This window comes from Haliotis rufescens, unplaced genomic scaffold (assembly GCF_023055435.1).
Source record: "Haliotis rufescens isolate VD_foot unplaced genomic scaffold, xgHalRufe1.0.p SCAF_8, whole genome shotgun sequence".
Taxonomy (NCBI): domain Eukaryota; kingdom Metazoa; phylum Mollusca; class Gastropoda; order Lepetellida; family Haliotidae; genus Haliotis; species Haliotis rufescens.
In genome coordinates this window covers 8,603,433-8,620,145 of record NW_025964372.1, presented here as the reverse complement: position 1 = coordinate 8,620,145, position 16,713 = coordinate 8,603,433, and the positions used below count along the sequence as shown (strand labels likewise).

General features: G+C 41.1%; 1 protein-coding gene across 2 annotated transcripts in view; it reads left to right on the top strand.

Annotated features, from left to right (window-relative positions):
• The first annotated feature begins 3,586 nt into the window (after nucleotides 1–3,586).
• Nucleotides 3,587–16,713, top strand: part of LOC124119811 — a 33,448-nt gene continuing 20,321 nt past the window's right edge. The window contains exons 1-6 of one of the 2 annotated variants that reach the window (XM_046482456.2): nucleotides 3,587–3,708; nucleotides 6,582–6,853; nucleotides 8,407–8,464; nucleotides 10,987–11,119; nucleotides 14,067–14,220; nucleotides 14,384–14,511. In XM_046482456.2, the coding sequence (XP_046338412.2) occupies nucleotides 6,632–6,853; nucleotides 8,407–8,464; nucleotides 10,987–11,119; nucleotides 14,067–14,220; nucleotides 14,384–14,511 (695 nt within the window). In that variant the 5' untranslated portion in view covers nucleotides 3,587–3,708; nucleotides 6,582–6,631. Of the gene's footprint in view, nucleotides 3,709–6,570; nucleotides 6,854–8,406; nucleotides 8,465–10,986; nucleotides 11,120–14,066; nucleotides 14,221–14,383; nucleotides 14,512–16,713 lie in introns of both variants that reach the window. The other variant, XM_048389160.1, reaches the window with a different exon arrangement.

Sequence of the window (16,713 nt, the reverse complement as noted above, 5' to 3'; positions counted from 1 at the left end):
TTCTCTTCATTTTTATCAGAACTAGAAGTATTCACATGCCAGAATAGAATTTTGATTACCACATTCATCCATATTCAAGCGTCGTGAAAGTGTCCGACTGTCTATTGGATAGACTGGAGTACAGGGAAGCCTTGTAGGTCAGGACTGTACACAACTAGACAAACGTGCCACATTAACAAATGTCCACTTTAACGAATTATGGGTTATATTTCTTGGATGTTTTGGCGTTCCTAACAAGATCCTCCAGGAGCATGAGGAGGGTTTCCTAACTTGTTTGTTTGTTTGTTGTTTCACGCTTGCACACAGCAATATGATGGTGGTATGTAAATAGTCAAGTCTGGACCAGATATTCCAGTGATTGATATCATGAGCATCGATCCACGCAATAGGGATACGATGACATGCATCAACCAAGTCCAGACCACCTGATCCCGTTAGTCGCCACAAGCATGTGTTGCTGAAGACCTATTGTTGCTGGAGACCTATTGTTACTGAAGACCTATTGTTGCTGAAGACCTATTGTTGCTGAAGACCTGTTGTTGCTGAAGACCTATCCTAACCTGGATCTTCACAGGTCGGTTTCCTGCTGTCAAGGTCCACTGTACATGTCAATGTCACAGGTTGGCATCTAGCAACATGAGCATGTGGACAGACTTGTGAAATTCAGATTACATGAGTAGTTCTTTGTTTTAGCTTTTTGGGAGGTTGTACACAGGTTTCATTTGTATTAAAACATTTTTTATCAATTGACTTTCAAAAGCATCATACTTGCCCCATGTCCTGTCCCCAACTAGGAAGGTGTTAGGAGCGCCACTGTGGGTGTCACATCACAGTGTTTCATGTACCGGTACTCTATGAGGCAGGAATGTTTATTTGGGATATTTTAGCTCAACAGCCCTTATGTCTTTCAGTATGAGTTGAGCTGTATCCCCATGTCTGGACATTGTCACACCATATTGTTCAGCCTCAAGTCATATAGTATGTGGTAACTTTGTAATAGATGATGACCAATAAATATTTTTATTTACAAAATGTGTTGGTTTTTTTTGTATGAATTCTTTCTCAGCTGTTTCTACAGATTATTCTGTCAAGTCATTATAATTTAGACATCTAATTTTTTAAAATATCTGAATGACCTTGATCTTCATACTCGTGTATTTTGTGTTACATCATGATGCAAGCATTTGTGTCTCGAGAACCTGCTTAAACAAGACATGATGTTGAAAATGACATCTTGCTCATAACATGTCATTTCTGCATGTCCTATGACTTGATGTGTTACAGAAACAGTGATCCAGATAAGCTGTGTGAACTATGGAGGAGAAGTCGTCATTACCAAATAGGTTTTAGGTTGCTAGCATACAAAAATACAAACAGTAGACCAGCATGAAGAATGTGCAAGACAGTGTCCTGGAATGGCCTTACTTAGCTTCATTGTTGATAAATAAACAGGTCACCTGCTCTACACTGAACACAGTTTGTTCATCTCCATTCTACTAGAACAGAATTAAACGCAAATTATTTGCTGTTGGCGAATGTATTGAGTGAAGCGGCATTGTTTGTTTTTGGTGGTTTTTTTACGCCTCACTCAGCAATATTCCAGCTATATGACGGCAGTCTGTAAATAATCGAGTATGGACCAGACAATCCAGTGATCAATATCATGAGCATCGATCAGCACAATTGAGATCGATAACATGCATCAACCAAGTCACCGAGCCTGATCACCCGATCCTGTTAGTCGCCTTTTACCACAAGCATGGGTTGCTGATGACCTATTCTACCTCGGATCTTCACGGGTTTGAAGCAGCATTGGTTGAGTTCAATGTCTTGTGTGGGTTTTCAAGACTGCATTAAGGAAACACCAATACCAGCCTTTAAACAAGGTATGGCGCTGTATATTCTCAGTCTTTTCACATCATTAAACTTACTCGCAAATATGACATGCATTGAAATTGTGCACAAAACCCCATGATAAGCCCAAATGAGGTGGGGACCACCCAAAACTAAGCAAGCATCACCATGTTTAGTTCTCACCACACATCACTATGGTGTATCTGTCCCCTTACTGTGATGCAAGTGATCTGATCCCAGCTACAGAAAAGTGCCTAATCTCAAATTCACCCTCTTCATGGATTCTGTCACGTTGTTCTGCCCACCATTCATTGTCACACATATTTGGAATATTGTAGTTAGAGTAATTCTGCATTTTGTAACCTATAATTGTACAGAAAATATTAAATATGTCCACTGATAATGACTGAGAAAGAAGTACTTTTCTGTAAGTATTAGCTGCCTCTATAGTGGTGATGTAGCCATCAAACCAGTTGTTTCAACGAGAGGTGCTTATTGTGATTTGATACCTCTGTATGAGCAATTAGAATTGAATCATTTCCAAATTTATAGTTGAGGTGTGTTAAGTGGTACTTCTGACTTCTCAAGGGGTGGTCGGGGAGCCTAGTGGTTAAAGCGTTTGCTCTTCACGCTGAAAGCCCATTTCTGGTGTCCCCGCCATGATATTGCTGGAATATTGCTGGAATATTGCTAAAAGCAGCGTAAAACCATACTCACTCACTCTGACTTTTCAAAGATAATTGAGTACTTGTAGCTTGTAAGGGATTTATTTCATGGAGCGTGGATGTGCACATTCCTATAATGTAGTTCGAATCAGCCCTAAAACATACAAAATTTAATAATAAACATGATCAATATGGATAGTATAATGGCACTAGATTATAACAATACTAATAATACATTTAGATTTACAGATCTTTCTTTTTGGCATACATACATTAGCAAATCCCTCAAGATAAAACAGATCACAGTTTATACAGAGCTAATCATTCATTATTGATGGAACAAGTATCGTGTCTCATCTCTGGGAACCTGACAAGAACCTTTCTATTCAGAGGTGCAGTGAATAGCCCTGAACAAATAAATACCTCTACAACTGTTCAAAGTGTCCATAAACCCAATTAACTCACATATTCATTCTTTCAAAACATACCCATATTTATCACATAAATCATGTAACATCATCTTCCCAAGGCAAGGGAGTTAACTGACTTTTATAAGTCCAGTTTCCAGCTACCCATCTTGCCTCGGTAACAGCTTATATCTAAATGACTGAACTGTCAGATATTCCACATATATCCATGTGCATTGACCCCACAACCGTTGCAATCACCATACATGGACTACAACCACCTCCGTGGAGTGGCAGAATAGTATTGATTAGTCATGGAGTAACTCGCTAAACAACAAAAAACAAAACAGATTATAATTACATAATATAATGCCAAAGATTTCCGAAGTATATAAAACAGTCTAAATGCTCAATATTAACATTTGAATAGAAGGAATGAAAAGTACACAAATTTGCATAGAATTACTGGAATCATCCTGGCGTCGAACTTGGAAACCACTTCTGGCTGTCGAAGCACTTTTAATGAAAATATGTTGATGAAGAGTTACCTACCTTGGAGCGGAGGGATCTATTTACTACTCGCATTCATTTGACGTAATATTGTCATTATAAAGAATTGTTACACCGTGACTATGACGTAGGTACAATTCTTGCATAATCGTATTGTTACACTTCATATTTTCTTGTATGCGAAAACGAACTTTATTTCGCGCATTGCGTTGTTACTTGGAGTGATCAGGATGTAAACAATATGGCGTCGAAAGGGCAGCAATGGTAGCAAGGTATGTGTTACTAACGACGCTATCTCTTGTTATCATAGACTGTCACAATATGGAATGCATAATATTAAATCAGCCAGTTTAGGTACTTTTCTGAGCGAAAACAGACTGTGTCATCTTTAGGTTACAAAGTGTACATTGTATTTTATATGCGTTGTGATGACGAGGGCCTACAAACTTCTCTCACCTGATTGATAACGCGACTCACGTTAATTGTTGTGGGCGTAAAGACTTTTTCACATGGAGAAAAATCTTCGCGAAAACATCCATTTATCATTTACATATATTTAGAACAAGGCTTTGTGCACAAAGTAAATATTACAGTACATGCCATTAATAAATAACAATTATGTGTGGGAATTTGATTAAGTATCCTTTGAGCTTATGCGGAGATATGATGTCATCTGGGCCAAGTATGTTAAATTGTGCATGCAGAAAAAGATGTATGCAATACTGAAATCGTCATCAAAACTTCACTGATAGTGGTTGTTCCTCCATGACCTGTGAAAGACCAATGAGCGGTGAGATAACATCTAACAAATGCAGTGTGTCATGTGTCATTGCCTTGTAGAATCTGGGAGCACCTTGAGAATACAGTACCACAACGTGCAAATTTACCTAGTCATGCCTACACCATTACGGTACTGAATGAAAAGGGTGGAATAGGTGACACGGCTGGGCATTGTGTCTCGTGACTTTAGTCTGCGGACATTTATGAGTAATCCCAATGCCATTTGGCACACTCGCCCTATTCCATAATATACAAGACACCAAGTGGTGAGGAATGAGCCGATATGGCTGAAAACATCGTCAAGTGTCAAAAGTTGAACTCGCGGGTACACATGAATGACATGGTATCTGATAATTCGTCGGGTGATTTTTTGTGACATAAAAGTGCGGTAAGGAACACTGTAAAGATAATGTGGATAATAGTAAGGACGAAGGAGGCATGGCTTGTGACGACTCAAAGGTGAGTTAGTTTTTGAAGCAGTACTGAAAAAATGTAGCAGGTGAAAGTGGCTTGTGTGAATGTTCCAGGACAGTTTTCAGTAGCCAAAATATTTGACACTAAACCATGTCACTTTGCTTTCTCAACGTTTTTGTGTGAAGAATATTAGGAGCTGCTATAAAATCTATAATAGCCACTAAACAGATACCTTACTGTAATAATCGTAAAGGGGTGATTGATATTAAAGGGGATCCAAGGGCTAAGTATAGAGGTTGGGGTTACCTACCCTAACACCAGTGACATTTGGATGTGTTCAGCGCAAATATAATATACCTAATAAACTGCATCCCTGTGCATAATAATGAAAATTAACGAATCAAAAAAATAATTTATGTATAGTAGTTCCCATTTATAATCATTTTAGCCACTTGAATTATGAAAAATCAAACCGAAATAATAAATATATTGAAAATAAGAGTGCTGTCATTAACTTGCGCTTGCCATAAAATGCGCCGCCACAGGCTATATTTAGCAAACAAATATTAAAAACTCTCTTTTTGAATGACATTGCGTGAAGAGATGATAGATCACTGGTAGGAGCTTATGCACACTCGATGTCCCCTGACATCACAGAGTATTGTTTTGCCTGTGTGACTGGTAACAAAATACTACAAATTACGTCTTAGGGTATTGTGATGTGTTTGAAAAGTTTGTGGTACTGTATTCTACAGGTAGGCCGGACTCTGCTTTACACATTGCTTCAAATTTAGGCAATGATAGGGTTCACACAAAGTTCAAGGCAGGGCTCATTTGATGTCTAAGAGTTATTACTGGCCTCATTTCATTAGCTGAGTAAAACTATTCGTCACTCCTATTCCACGAAGCATTCATATCCCATGATGGAGTAACATAGAGTATACAAACCAGTGGAAAATGGACCAGGCACAGACATAAGAAAGAAAGCTTTGGGCTTTCAAGGAAACTGTTTCACATATCACCTGCTCTGTATGATGTAACTTGCTGTTGACATCAACTGCGTTAGATATGATTTTAGCTTTAGCTGTATCATACTTAGTAATATATTATTATGTTTGTTAAAAGAGCATTCACTTGATTAATGTCGACTCATGAAAGAAGCTACCTCTATTTGTCTGGTCTAAAGTTCAAACATATAAAGACATCAGTGTTGACACTGTGCTTATTCTGTGTCACATTGGTACATGGAATTGACCTTACAATATGGCAGCCACATGCTTCATGAATAATGTCATATTCGGACAGCAATACTGATGATGTATTACAAGATCACACTTTGACCTATGACAACACTATCGTAAACACTATATGTGGTATAACAAATTATATTTTCCTTGACATTAAGGTACAACCTTTGACCTTTAAGTACCTCAATTTTTCTAATCCTACTGACTTTTTTACTTCCCTCTCAAACTACAAGGCCTATGAACAAATGTTGAATCTAAAATTTTGCAGGAAGATCCCAGCTATAGTGTCTCTAAAAACATCTTCCTGAGGCAAGGGAGTTAACTGACTATAAAAGTCCAGTTACCACCCTTGCCAAATATTGTTGTAGGTAATAGCCATGTTAGGTATGACCATTAACATGATGAGACCTGGCTCCAGATTTGATAGAGTATTCACTTACTGGGTTTACAGTTCTTGTATTACAACTTGTTACAAGTTGCATCATAATATGTTACTGTCTATGAAATGTCTGATAACTGTTCAGTGTAAATATCCATAACAACAACTTAAGCTTAAACACAAAAAATATATTTTGCTCCAATAGAAGTGCTTTGGATGTGACTTAGAGTAAATTAGACTGTTGATTATTGATATGTGATGTCTCAAAGATAGATGTTTGACAAGCATGTCCCTAGTTCCTTCATGATGTGCAGTGATGTTGCAGGTAACAGTCGCAGCTGTGATGAAGGCCCCAGCCAGATAACCAGTTCCATTATGTCAGGAGTGACTCCAGAGGGGCCAGACAAGCTCTCCAAGACTGACCCAGATGCTGTCCTTGCCATGGATCTGGAATACACCATCAACAAAAGAAACGAGAAATGTGTCAGCCCGTTTCCAAACTCATCAAATAAGTCAGTCAAGTCTAGAATGTCTGTTAAAAAAGAAGGAACCTCCTCATCACTGAAAACAAGAGCCAGACAGATAAAGGCACATGAGGTAAGTACAAGCATCACTTATAAACCTATTCATTGGGATCTCTATTAAGTAAGAGAGTTCTTTCTATAGGCATTAAAACCTATGAAGAGGTTTTACTTTCAAAGTAAAACCTATTAAGAGGTTTTACTTTCAAAGTAAAACCTATTATGAGGTTTTATTTTCGTTCTGGAGGTTTTACTTTGAATGTAAAACCTCAAATCCCAGGTTTAACCAAGTAACTGAAAAAATGACTACAAGTAGCAATTCAAAATTTTAATTCAATTAATATTGAATGTCATGTGTACAGTGAATGAAGACTGGGTAACAAAATGAAAGTCGCCGTCGCTCATCTTTCCACTTCAGAGTCTCTGGTGAAAGGACAGCGAGGTTTCAAAACACGTGCTTTAAAACAAGTGCTTATCAATGCTGCACAATTTGCACGTGAAGTAACTTCTAGCCGTTACGTCACAACTACCTCTGCGTAACAGTTGGATTGTTTAAAGTCGTAAATCTTGTAAAGCAAAAGACACCTTTTAAATTTTCGAATTTTCGTTTTGAAAAGTTTAAAAGAAGTGGAATATTGCAACACAAACATTTAGAGACCGAAGATTTCACTTTCATTTAAAAGTAAGTATTTTAGTTGTGTTTTGTTGTTGACACATCCAAGTGCTCTTGACCACCTGGCAAGTCAGCGAATTTCACATGCAAGTTATGATATCACGTCTTCAAGGAAGCGCTATACTGAATCGCCTCATTTATAGATGCTCGTTATAACATTTAATCAATTTAGACGGTTTATAAGTATGGAAACCACTTTCCCTCGGTTTTGGTAGACAGAGCATGCCCTGGAGGTCGGGAAAAACCGCGGGGGCTTCGTGAGCATGTTTTCTCCAATACGTATTAACCTTTTGCTTCCCTGGTAAACATCTACCTAAAAAACAATGACCTGTCATGCCTGAATTAACTTTTCTAAGAACAGTTTATACAAACCTGAATATCGCATGACATTTTGTTATTGATACTAAGCTTGCTGCCAATTTGGCCACTGAACCATTACACATAGGATAGAAAGAAAAGTTTTATAAGTCTTGCTTTGGAAATATTACAAATTAGTACTTTTAATATGTAATAAAATATGTTTTTCTTTGTACTTGTAAATTGATCGTGTTGAACTGTGCTGTCACATCAGATTGATTTCAGAAACAAAATATATATTGAAAGAAATAGCAGCATTCTCATTGATGTCACAAGAAACATATTCCATGTGAAAACTTCACTAGGCAAACCATCCTATATTTGTTTTTGCTCAATATTTGACATGGTTTATTTTTATTTATTCAGACATATGTGTCTTTTTGTGAGCATTATTTGTCGGTATCTAAGCAAGATAAAACACTCCTTGGTTATACCACAAACATAATCTGGGAGTTGTGTTTTGTCCAACACAAAAGTACTGATGTCTACAACTACCGGTAGTTAGTTTCACATCGCAGGTATGGGTTTTCCCCAACACCAAACATTGTATGGTGTGCATGTTGCAATGATATGTCACATTGTGTTGTATTTTTTAATAGCCTGAGCCGTTCTTGTCAGTGGACACCCTTCCAGATGATAAAAGAAATCTATCCACAGGTGTGTATGTCTATGTGGCTAACTTGTCAAATTGAAGGACATTTCTTATATGATAGTAAAGGAAATGTATGTACAATCTACTCTGGTTAAAACACCAGCATTTGTCCAGGAAGATTTGGGCGTTATAACCAGGGTGGCGTTACAACCAGGGAAGCCATTCTGCTCAGTCAAAACCAAGTCATACATGAATGCATGTACATATATATTTTTTAATCTTTTTAATCTTTTTTTTGCCGATGTGCTTCAATGGGATGATATAAAAGGTCATGATGGGTTCAACTCCATGGTTGGTTTGACAGACACATCCTCAACAATAACATGCATTTATCTGATTTGTAAACTGTACATGCTTCAGGTTGTTTGGAGAAAAAGTATACAAGTGTTTGTATATACTGGTATGTACATTTATTGTAACTGGCAGTTCAGTAAGTTTATACTCCATTATCACATGGTTATAACATCCTTCAAATGTTGCATCCATTTCATTGAGTTATGCAGAGTGCAGGGTATGTTCTCAGGGCCGTAATCTTATTGTACATATGAATGAATAATGTAAGACCTGAAACTGGTGATTCATCTCCATGCTGAGGAGATGATGTTTGCTCTGTACCTTAGCATAGAGTTTGTACAAACTGGACAGATATTGATACTGTGTGTCATCATAATTCCAATACACCCTCATGAAGCATATCATGTATATATCCTATCTTATGTAGACCGCCTCCGTGGTGTAGTGGGTAGAGTGTCTGCCGAGAGAGCGAAGGTCGTGGGTTCAATCCCCAGCCACATCATACCAAAAGATAGTAATAGATGGCACTAGTTGTTGCCCTGCCTGGCACTCAGGATTAAGGGGCTAAAACAAGGACTGGTCAGCTCAGAGTCAGTATACTGTGTCTGAGTGGGGTATTCATGTTATTACATTAAGTAATACGTTACCACTGTTATACCGAGGCTGTTGTCTCCCACAACTGCTGCTATAGCGAAATCTACCACAGAGATCTCAATTACCTCATGCAGCACGTGCGTAGCCACCTAGCTGCCATGTGACACCCTTCACTCTTGTCTCTTCGCTTGCTCTAGCAAGTAGTACAATAAACTGCTCAAGCGTTCCTGTTTCTCCGACCATTCGGTGATATTTATTACTGTTTATTCTCTCTAATAAACTGTGCTTTTACGGGGCGTTTGCTGTAACTACGCTTGGAAATATTTTTCCCGCCAAAAGGAAATATTTTTCCCGCCCTTTTTTTTTCTATATACTTGCGGGGTGTCTCGTATGCACGTTGCGTCTTACGTTCCCCTGTTCTAGTATATCTTGGGGTTTTTACATCACTTATTCCTCTATATGTTATATGTGTATGTTCTATATTCCCATTGCTCGTTTATTTTCTTGTGAAAATACTCGTTTGTGACTATTTGTGGTGCGTGTGTTGTAACCATGTTTTGCTCTTTGTTCATAGTACAAACAAAATGTCTGACATGGATGTTTTGCCGTCCTCCACCCCCTCTACCCCCGCAACCAGGAGCTGCGGGGTGTGCCGCAAGCGAGCGCTACCGGCTGTATGTGCAGTCCGTTTCCACCCCTGTGGTGGCCGGCTCGTCCTGTCGGGGTCCCCTTGCGGGTACCACCACCACGGCTGCGGCGGATCCCTTGGCGGCCCGTGGGCTGTCCGGGGTTTCCGTCGCTGCATTACTTGCATAACTTGTGGACTCCAAGCTGGCGGCCTTATCTCAGGATAGGCCACTGGCTGTTCCGTCCCCGGCCACTTCGGTGGCCGCGGGGTTGGACGGGGGGTCCACCAGGATTCGGGTTGTAGGTGCTCCCCACCGCCTACTGTGGTAGTCAGCCTCGGTATAACAGTGGTAACGTATTACTTAATGTAATTTGTAGAATTTTCCTATTCGGAATATTCTATAAGTAATACGTTACCACTGGGCTGCTGCCCGCCCGTCCGTCCCCCGAGCACTTGCTCTCGCAAGAGACAAGAGTGAAGGGTGTCACATGGCAGCTAGGTGGCTACGCACGTGCTGCATGAGGTAATTGAGATCTCTGTGGTAGATTTCACTATAGCAGCAGTTGTGGGAGACAACAGCCTCGGTATAACAGTGGTAACGTATTACTTATAGAATATTCCGAATAGGAAAATTCTACAAAATCTGTGGCTTATCTCACTGCATTAGTCCGGATTAGTACAAGCAGACCTACTCACATAGGCATGCACTTTGCTACATAAGTGCGATAATCTTGAATGCGTCGTTAAACCCCATTTCACCTCACCTCACCTCTATCTTTTGTGGTTAAAAATTAAGGATGAAATGGTCTTTGTCATATCGTTATCCTAATGTTATAAATTAAATATTAGGGGCCTTGGGTTCCAATATTACAGCAGCAAATCTCAGGGACCACAGGAGCCCCTATCATTTCCAGCATTGCTTTGTACAGAGATGGTGCAAAATATGAAATCCAATTATCATGTGATTATAATGTAAAAATGAATATGTAATAATCCTGTTGATACTTTTAGAGGGATCTGCTAGACATGATCGCCAGAGCGTGGCAAGGAGACAGTCCACCACCTGGGCCAAGCCTGTCACTCCCATCGGTCAGAGGGGGATGTCTCGCTTCTCCATGTACTCCTCTGCCAGCGTACCAGCCAGGTGGGTGAACTAATGATCTAGTGTACAGGGCAGGTGGGTGTGCTCATGACCTAGTGTATCAGCCAGGTAGGTGTATTCATGACCTAGTGTATCAGCCAGGTGGGTGTACTCATGACCTAGTGTATCAGCCAGGTGGGTGTACTCATGACCAAGTGTATCAGCCAGGTGGATGTACTCATGATCTAGTGTATCTGCCAGGTGGGTGTACTCATGATCTAGTGTATCAGCCAGGTGGGTGTACTCATGACCTAGTGTATCAGCCAGGTGGGTGTATTCATGACCTAGTGTATCAGCCAGGTGGGTGTACTCATGACCTAGTGTATCAGCCAGGTGGGTGTACTCATGACCTAGTGTATCAGCCAGGTGGGTGTACTCATGACCTAGTGTATCAGCCAGGTGGGTGTACTCATGACCTAGTGTATCAGCCAGGTGGGTGTACTCATGACCTAGTGTATCAGCCAGGTGGGTGTACTCATGACCTAGTGTATCAGCCAGGTGGGTGTACTCATGATCTAGTGTATCAGCCAGGTGGATGTACTCATGATCTAGTGTATCAGCCAGGTGGGTGTACTCATGATCTAGTGTATCAGCCAGGTGGGTGTACTCATGACCTAGTGTATCAGCCAGGTGGGTGTATTCATGACCTAGTGTATCAGCCAGGTGGGTGTACTCATGACCTAGTGTATCAGCCAGGTGGGTGTACTCATGACCTAGTGTATCAGCCAGGTAGGTGTACTCATGACCTAGTGTATCAGCCAGGTGGGTGTACTCATGACCTAGTGTATCAGCCAGGTGGGTGTACTCATGACCTAGTGTATCAGCCAGGTGGGTGTACTCATGACCTAGTGTATCAGCCAGGTGGGTGTACTCATGATCTAGTGTATCAGCCAGGTGGATGTACTCATGATCTAGTGTATCAGCCAGGTGGGTGTACTCATGATCTAGTGTATCAGCCAGGTGGGTGTACTCATGACCTAGTGTATCAGCCAGGTAGGTGTATTCATGACCTAGTGTATCAGCCAGGTGGGTGTATTCATGACCTAGTGTATCAGCCAGGTGGGTGTACTCATGACCTAGTGTATCAGCCAGGTGGATGTACTCATGATATAGTGTATCAGCCAGGTGGGTGTACTCATGAACCTAGTGTATCAGCCAGGTGGGTGTACTCATGACCTAGTGTATCAGCCACGTGGGTGTACTCATGACCTAGTGTATCAGCCAGGTGGGTGTACTCATGATCTAGTGTATCAGCCACGTGGGTGTACTCATGACCTAGTGTATCAGCCAGGTGGGTGTACTCATGATCTAGTGTATCAGCCAGGTGGGTGTACTCATGATCTAGTGTATCAGCCAGGTGGGTGTACTCATGACCTAGTGTATCAGCCAGGTGGGTGTACTCATGATCTAGTGTATCAGCCAGGTGGGTGTATTCATGACCTAGTGTATCAGCCAGGTGGGTGTATTCATGACCTAGTGTATCAGCCAGGTGGGTGTACTCATGACCTAGTGTATCAGCCAGGTGGATGTACTCATGATCTAGTGTATCAGCCAGGTGGGTGTACTCATGATCTAGTGTATCAGCCAGGTGGGTGTACTCATGACCTAGTGTATCAGCCAGGTGGGTGTACTAATGATCTAGTGTACAGGGAGGGTGGGTGTACTCATGACCTAGTGTATCAGCCAGGTAAGTGTACTCATGACCTAGTGTATCAGCCAGGTAGGTGTATTCATGACCTAGTGTATCAGCCAGGTGGGTGTACTCATGACCTAGTGTATCAGCCAGGTGGGTGTACTCATGACCTAGTGTATCAGCCAGGTGGGTGTACTCATGATCTAGTGTATCAGCCAGGTGGGTGTACTCATGACCTAGTGTATCAGCCAGGTGGGTGTACTCATGACCTAGTGTATCAGCCACGTGGGTGTACTCATGATCTAGTGTACAGGGAGGGTGGGTGTACTCATGACCTAGTGTATCAGCCAGGTGGATGTACTCATGACCTAGTGTATCAGCCAGGTAGGTGTACTAATGATCTAGTGTATCAGCCAGGTGGGTGTACTCATGATCTAGTGTATCAGCCAGGTGGATGTACTCATGATCTAGTGTATCAGCCAGGTGGATGTACTCATGATCTAGTGTATCAGCCAGGTGGGTGTACTCATGATCTAGTGTATCAGCCAGGTAGATGTACTCATGATCTAGTGTATCAGCCAGGTGGGTGTACTCATGATCTCGTGTATCAGCCAGGTGGGTGTGCTCATGATCTAGTGTACCACCAGGTGGGTGTACTCATGACCTAGTGTATCAGCTAGGTGGATGTACTCATGATCTAGTGTATCAGCCAGGTGGGTGTACTCATGACCTAGTGTATCAGCCAGGTGGGTGTACTCATGATCTAGTGTATCAGCCAGGTAGGTGTATTCATGACCTAGTGTATCAGCCAGGTGGGTGTACTCATGATCTAGTGTATCAGCCAGGTGGGTGTACTCATGATCTAGTGTATCAGCTAGGTGGGTGTATTCATGACCTTGTGTATCAGCCAGGTGGGTGTACTCATGACCTAGTGTATCAGCCAGGTAGGTGTACTCATGACCTTGTGTATCAGCCAGGTGGATATACTCATGATCTAGTGTATCAGCCAGGTGGGTGTACTCATGACCTAGTGTATCAGCCAGGTGGATGTACTCATGATCTAGTGTATCAGCCAGGTGGGTGTACTCATGACCTAGTGTATCAGCCAGGTGGGTGTACTCATGATCTAGTGTATCAGCCAGGTGGGTGTACTCATGACCTATTACAATGTAATGGTTTGATTCTCTTGCTGATCTGATATGTTCTTGGTAGCCTGTACTCTGTGCTCCACCAGGTTCCAATGATGGTGGAGATGGTTATCCCAGCTGCAAGATTGGATTGATAAGATTATGTCTTATGCACTGTATGTTGCTGCAGACACACCTTGACTCGGAGCAGCCGGAGTGGTGTGGCTACATCCATGTCTCACAGAACCATGCCTGCCGCCAATAACAAAGTCAGGACTTCAAACTCACACATCAAGATGCCATTCAAGCACTCCGTACACAAGCCTGTCGTCCCGGTGCCACCAGTTAGTATCAATGACTCTCTTCATTACCAACACTTTGTTTGTACTACATGTTTTGCAGCTGTAGAAGTTGTCTGTAAGGTATATGATGTTAGTTCTGTGTCACTAAGAGCTTCTGTTCAGTGGAACATGAGGAGTGTATGTGTATCCCCCCTCTGTGTGACAGGAGTCGGGGAGTCCCTCCCAGGAGCTGAAGGACCGGACGGCCCTGGCCACCTACCACATCAACAAGATGCTACAGCTGGACACTCAGGGCAGTGAACACAGGCCCAGGGGCAAACTCCTCAAAGCCAAGTAGGTATCAGAGGGACATAGTCCTCACATCTAGTGCATCAAATGTCCTTACTGACTTAAGTAACTGAAAAGATGGCACCTCCTAGTCTACATTCAGTGGCGATATTATTGACAACACTGACATTGGTATTTCAACATGTCCGACATGCTCTTTACATGATCTTGAGGTCACAGATCCTACCTTGTTCATGTTGTATATTTTCAACCATTAAATAAATCTACACATTAGTCATTTTCAGTCATGAATCCTACATTTTCCTTTCTTGAATAAGAATATTTTTTTATTGAATCACGGTTGAAAATAAGTACTTTGGCATGTAAATTTCTGGAAAATATACTCTGCAAACTGATGGTCATAGATCAACAGTCATTCGTGACAAACTTGACATACGTACCAATTTCCAGTTCCTGGTATTGTACACTGATTTCAGTACTTCTCTGTCACATATTGTGTACATATATCTGAATATTTGTGTTGAATATTTTGCACATATATCTGGACTGAAATTGTTCTTCCCTATTAGACAGGATCCTAATGTATCTTCAATGAATTATTAGTTTATCAAGAGAGTCATTATATACCATTTTACTATGCTTTGAGACAATCCTTTATATTACAAGGAACATTCATCTACTAACTCAAAAGAAAGTGTGTTATCTTCAATTTCTGTTGACCAGTCAACATGGTCTAGATGTTGTTATGAGACAGATATGGCACGATCAGTTTCTTTTTCAACTCTATATTTGGGCATGCACATTTTCACAGTTTCCTGATGGAAGTTGACAAAATATGATGAAGCCTGTTTCTGAAGAAAAAACAATGCATGTTGGTTCATGTTTGAGTTTTTTTTTTGGTAACTTTTTGTTTCTTATCCATTGTTAAAAAGGTTGACCTTATTTCATAATTTAATTTTTTTTCATAGCCGATGATAAGGTAGCATAATAAAAAGTTATCATGGTCCAATGTTTTTGTGTCTGTCTTATAGTTGTGTGTGATGGTTTCCACAGTAGCTCTACCACTAGCAGCTGTATGGAGACACTGTATGGGTATGTTGATGTCCTAGAAGCACAGTGTACTGAGTGATCCTACTAACGATGTAACAAGGGGCAGATGGGAGCGGAAGGGGGGTTGGGGGGAGTGTAGGTGGTGGTAGAGTGGGTGGGGTGGGGTGGGGTGGGGGAACAGCGTCACATTGTGCCCATATCTCTGAGCGGCTTCTACATGTTCTTGTGAAAAAAACAGACAACATTTGCTGAGTGGGTGCTGTGCTATAGAATGACTTGACAGGAACTGGCAAGTGGTTAGTGTTTACTCATGGTGTATTGCCTTGGCGCTAAGGTAGTCAAGGATTTAATCAGCTAGTTGTATGAATTAGGAACATCACAGGTCATTACAGAATATTGTGTCTGTGTTTATTATTGACGTAAACTTAATATTTAAGAAATAACATCACATTACTGCTACTGGGGAATGTAGTAATAATGATTTGCAGCTAAGATGATGGGTTTTGAGTAGTGTATTGACATAGAAAGTATGATAGTAATCTAGCATGTTGACATATATTCCACTCACATGCTGCACGTTGTTATTTGCTGGTCGGCCAGATGCAGTATTTATTGTCTGCACTGTTTGTGTTTTGCATGTTATGTGAATAACTGGTATGATGGTATCATATATGTATTCAAATCGTTTTCTTTACTTACTCATATGAGTTGACAACTTACATCATCATAATCATTGAGTTTACTTCTTTGTTGTTTAACACTGCATTCAGCAATATTCCAGTGGTATGACAGTGGTCTGTAAATAATTAGTGGACCAAACAATCCAGTGATTGACATCATGAGCATGGATCCACATAATTGGGATAAGTTGACATGCATCTACCAAGTCTCAGTGAGCCTGACCACCAGATTCTGCTAGTCACCTCTCATGACAAGCATATAGTCGTCTCTTACGAAAAGCATAGGCACCACTGACGACAAACATAGTAGCATCATAGGACAAGCATTGGTTGCTGAAGACCTATTCTAACCCAGATCTTCACGGGGGACAAGCATGGGTTGCTGAAGACCTATTCTAACCCAGATCTTCATAGGGGACAAGCATGGGTTGCTGAAGACCTATTCTAGCCCAGATCTTCACGGGTCCATAATCATCAAGTACTCTACATGACATTGTTTTGTTGTACAGAAAACATG